At 54.4% G+C, this 5222-nt stretch overlaps 1 protein-coding gene across 1 annotated transcript in view; it reads right to left on the bottom strand.

Annotated features, from left to right (window-relative positions):
• LOC111150479 (MAGI family member, X-linked) overlaps window positions 1-5222 on the bottom strand; it is an 18332-nt gene that overhangs the window by 8055 nt on the left and 5055 nt on the right. Inside the window, exons 2-3 of the mRNA XM_022507947.1 lie at window positions 3857-3984; window positions 3625-3768 (exon numbers count right to left, since the gene is read on the bottom strand). Coding sequence (XP_022363655.1) covers window positions 3625-3768; window positions 3857-3984 — 272 coding nt within the window. The remainder of the gene's footprint in view (window positions 1-3624; window positions 3769-3856; window positions 3985-5222) is intronic.

Raw genomic sequence — 5222 nt, 5'->3', positions numbered from 1 at the left:
GCCTCTGCCTTCAGCTCAGGTCATGATCTCAGGGTCCTGGGATCAAGCCCCGCATTGGGCTCTCCGCTCAGCAGGGAGCCTGTTTCCTCCTCTCTCTCTGCCTGCCTCTCTGCCTACTTGTGATCTCTCTCTCTGTCAAATAAATAAATAAAATATTTTAAAAAAATAGAATGAAAAATTTGGATGGATCTCTTAAAATCAAAAACAAACAAAGACCAACCTAAAAGATTTCCTGAGGATACAAAACCAGTTTGGATATATAAACAAAGTTTAGCTTATTTTGCAAGGCTAACTTGACCTGGGTCATTTCTTGTTTAGGCCTCTGGAAATCATAAACAAAACTTAGACTGTCTCCCAAGGTAGAAATGAAGTAACCACTGACCAATTCCCTGTCGTTGAAGAAAATTATAATATTATAACCAGTCACTGTGAAGAATAAACAGTCACTCCTTTCTCACTGTATAAACTGCTTTATAGCAATATACCCCTGAGCTTCATCCCATGTTTTGGTTTGAGTGCTCCTGGTTTCCAAACTATTTTCTTGGCGTGTGCACAATAAACTTTTACTAATTGTTACTTTGGTGATTGATTGGTTTTACTTCTGTTATTTCTGAACTTTCGGCAGATCTAAAAAAAGCCGTGCTTAGTGAAAGCTGCTCCCCCAAAAGAGTACATACTATACAATTTCATTTATATAGAAGTCTAGGTACCACTTATATGTGGGATCTAAAAAAACAAAACAAATGAATAAGCATAAAAGCAGAAACAGACCCATAAATATAAAGAATAAACTGGTGGTTACCTGAAGGGAAGGGCTGGGTGAATGGGCAAAATGGGTGAAGGGGAGTAGGAGGTCCAGGCTTCCAGTAAAGGAACAACGTCATGGGATGGAAGGTACAGCATAGGGAGCGCAGTCAGTGGTATTGCAGTAGTGTTGTATGGTGACAGATGATAGCTACACCGGTGGTGAGGAATCACTATGTTGTGTGCCTAAAACTAATGTAACATTGTGGGTCAAATTCGATTTTATTTATTTATTTATTTGACAAGGGAGGAGGGGAGAGCACAAGCAGGGGGAGCAGCAGAGGGAGAGGGAGAAGTAGGCTCTCCGCGGAGCAGGGAGCCTGATGCAGTACTCAATCCCAGGACTCTGGGATCCTGACCCGAGCTGAAGGCAGATGCTTAATCCGTTGAGTCACTCAGGCACCCCCAACTTCAATTTTATTTTTTTTAAAGATTTTATTTATTTATTTGACAGACAGAGGTCACAAGTAAGCAGAGAGGCAGGCAGAGAGAGAGGGGTAAGCAGGCTTCCCACTGAGCAGAGAACCGGATGCGGTTCTGGATCCCAGGACCCTGAGATCATGACCTGAGCTGAAGTCAGAGGCTTAACCCACTGAGCCACCCAGGCACCCCACCAACTTCAATTTTAAACATCTAGAAAACTGCAAACTAATGTGCAGCGATAGAATAAATCAGTGGCTGGCGAGAGCACAACACAGGAAAGAGGAATTACGCAGTAGGAAGTTAACTTTTGGCAGTGAGAATGTTTCCTACCTTGATTGTAATGATAGTCTCACAGATATAAACACAGTTAAAAACTTATCAGATTTTGTCAAGCCTGAATCCATTAAAAAAATAAAAGGATTGATTAAATTTTTCAGAATTGGGTAAGGCTATGGGAAGAACTGACTCAAATCCATGAATGAGGGGAGGTAAAAAGGGGCAATAGGTTTATATTCATGAATGGACAAAGCTAAGGCATTGGTTTAAACCCACGCTTGAGCGGGACTGAGAGCGGGTTTGGCTCTGTCCCTTCTGATAGTAATCAATATAGATTAAAGATAAACACTGCTGGGCTGCTACCACACAGCTTGATTGGCCCCAATGCAGGTGATTTGGAAGCTTTAATCCTAAATTCTTGACGATTTTATGATGCACACCTTATTACCAGCACTTCTCAGAGGAGAACACTGAGGCTCTAGATGGAGTGGTGGCTATGGTTCCATCTCAGGGAACCAGGGTTGGCCTTCTGTCTGGACGCTCCTACCCCTCAACCCTGACAACAGCCTCAGTGACCTAAGATCTGTTGCTTCATCCCAATCCTTGCCCTTGTCCCCAGATTTGTGACCCCACTGTCTTCAGCTCTCAGTGAACTCCCACCCACCATGAAGGGTCCCTGCTACTACAATTCATCCCTGAGGCTTCCTTGGACACCCCATTCATGTCCACCAAGACTGAGCATCTCCCAGTCTGGAAGTTCTTCCCCCATTTCTAGACCCTGAAACCCTCATCCACTTGGCAAGTTCCCTGACCCATTTCCTAAGCACTGAGGCTGCCAATGTCTGGAAGCCTCCCCTTACTATCCCCCCATCCTAACCTTTCAACAGTGCACAGGGCCTGCAAAACCTACCATCCACCAATCTACGGAGCCTCAAGCTCCCTTTGCCCAGAACGTAAGTACCCCTCTATCTCAACCACCAGTTCCCAGAGCCATGAGCCCCAGATTGGAAGCTATGCTATCCATCCTCAGTGCTTAAAGTCTCATCTAGAACAGGGAAAGAAAATGAATGAGGTCCAGTGTATCCCCTCCGAAGACAAGGTCAGGTCCGAGGTGGGAGGGCCAGGAGACTGCAGGAGGAAGGGAAGCAGGGACCATTCAACCCCTCTCACCTAGGACAACACCAGGCCCCTGAAAGGTGGACAACAGAGGCTGCCCGGCCACCCAGAATGGACATCAGGACACCGTGCGTCCAGGGCCCAGAGTGAAACAGTCACAGCCCCAGTGAATGCTGGGGATAAGCCGCCTGAGGCGTGCACTGTGGTTGGCTGGCTGTGGGGCCCTGGACTGAGAGGTGTCTGAGCCCCTGTGGCCCCAGTTTCTTCCTCACAGAGTGGCGGTCACAGGCTATCTCTCACCGCACCCCATTCCTCCTTCCACTCCAGTAGCATTGTGCCCAAGTGCTCCCCCAACCGGACCTCTGTCTCCAGGCCACCCTTCACTTTTAATAACTAAGAGGGGCCTCATTCCTTCCTTCTCCTTGGCTGGCGACCCTTCCCACCCATGGGCCTTGAAAGCCTCCTCAAGTTGAGGCCTCTACCGCCTCTCCACTCTCAAGGGCACCCGCCCTTCCCGGCTTTTGGAGTCCCCCAACACTATCACGGTCAGGGCCCCAAACCCTCCCATGGCCCCCAAGGCTCCAAAGGACGCCTCCCCGACGCCCCCGCCCCGTCCCCGCCCCTGCCCAGCCCAACGGACTCTTCCACTTCCCGAGTAGAAAAGTTTCACTGCAAATTTGCTGAGGTCCGGTCCTACTGTGAGCAAAGCTCCGTGGGGGGCTGCAGAATTCCCTGGTAAACGCGGGCTCCACTTCTGCACCCCCGTTTTTAGTTGTCAGAGCTCAGGCGGGGCCCTTAACTTCTCTGGGCCTCGACTTCCCCTCCTCTTCTCGCTCGTGGACTAACAACCCCTCCTGGGTGGAAGAAGGAGCCCAGCGCAGGCTCCGGGGCTCACCGAGGCAGCGCCTGAGGCAGAGCGAGGCCCAGAGCTCGCGCTGGCTCCCGCAGCCAGGCCTCCTAGCCTGCGGCCAGGTAGGTCAGCGCGCGGGTCGGGGCGCCAGGCACCGGACCGGCCGGCCCCAGCCGCATCCAGGCCTGGGCGGGCCGCCAGGTGAGCGCGCCTAGGCGCTCCAAACGCGTCGCTGGCGGCCTTGCGTCCAGCCGGCGGACTTCGGGTCATGGAGCCGCGCGCGAGGGGCGCCACGGACCCTAGGGGGAGCAGAGGAGGTACGGGGGTTGGGTGGGGAGGGACTGGGCGCGTCCCTGACACCCCATGCACCGCCTGTCGGCGCCTCACCTTTTCCTTCCGACAGGTGGTAAACAAAGCAGCCCTGGCGCCCTAGTGGCGGGCGGGTGCCGGGTGGCCGGGGCTGGGCTCCAGGTCCCCGACCCGCACCCGCACCCGCACCGCACCGCACCGCGGGGCTGCGCACCACACCCGGGGGCTCTCAGAAGTCTCCGGGGAGATGTGCCAGAGGGGTCTGCCCGGGGTCACTGGGGACGCCTGGCCACTCAGGGTCCGTAGTGAATTGCGGGGGGTTAGGCGGGGGCCTCCGGGGATAAATGGAGCGGCAGTTGGGGCTACGTGGGCCATCAGGGTTGCCTAGGAGATCTGGAAGGGGACTCGGGGGTGCCGGGGCCACAGCGGGGGCAGACCGTCTTCTGTCGGGACATCTGGGGGAATCGGGGTCCCTCTCGCTCCTGTGCGGGAAGAGTTTGGAATCTGGGGCTACGAAGGGGCAGTTGGAGACCTCTAGAGATAGTCCCAGGGTGCTGGGACGTGTCCAGAAATATTTCGGTCAGCTAGCTCTCTCCAGGGATATCGTGGGCGCGGGCGGGGGTCCGGGGGCATACCCGCGATGGTGGGGGGTCGCGGGAGTTGAGAGGGGCCTGCGGAACTATCGAGGGAGTGGTCGGGGGGTTCCGAAGGTCTTGAGGGGCATTCTAGGTCTTCGGCTCAGGCGGGTGCTGACCTCCCCCTGCGGTCTGGCCTCAGAGCTCGGGAGCTCCTGGCGCGCGCCCCCTGGCGGCCAGAGCTGTGGCCGACGTGGCGGCGCTGGTACGCCCCAAGGCGGGAGAGTGTGTGGGGCGGGTAGGGTGGGGCCTCTCGGGGTGGGGGTGGGGCGGGATGTGAGTGGGGCCGGATTCAGGACTGGCAGAACCGGGATTGCTGGTTACTTCTCTGGGTGGAGCCAAAGGGTGCCACTGGCGGCGGGGCGGGGCTCGGAGGGCGCTTCGAGGGGGCGGAGCCTTGGCGTTATCCTAGAATATTCCTCCACGAGGTGATCCTGGAAAAGTGACTGCGGTACGTTAATGTCGCATTGGCTAGTTGTTGGTGCAGGGCTGGATGGTAATCTCTGTCAGTGGGGGCTTTGTTTGGCATTTCTGAGGAGGTGGGGCCTGGAGAGTTTGGGGGCGGGCAGTTGGCTGACCGGCGGGCCTGGATAAAAAGTACATTCTAGGGGGGTGGATCCTATAAATGCCAGGGCGCGGGACTCGAAATGTCCGGAATGGGTTTAACTTTATAGGTCAGGACCCCAATCTTGCATTGCACCCCGCTGCTCCAGGAAGGACCTAAGGGCGTAATATGAGGAGCAGGATCTTCGCCTTATTAGATGGATGTAGGAAGGAGGTCTGGAGGTGTTTTCATTTTTATTTTATTA

This window comes from Enhydra lutris, unplaced genomic scaffold (genome assembly GCF_002288905.1).
Source record: "Enhydra lutris kenyoni isolate GAN:26980312 unplaced genomic scaffold, ASM228890v2 scaffoldscaffold23, whole genome shotgun sequence".
Lineage (NCBI taxonomy): Eukaryota > Metazoa > Chordata > Mammalia > Carnivora > Mustelidae > Enhydra > Enhydra lutris.
Note: the sequence above shows the minus strand (reverse complement) of the source record. Positions and strands in the feature narration are given on the sequence as shown.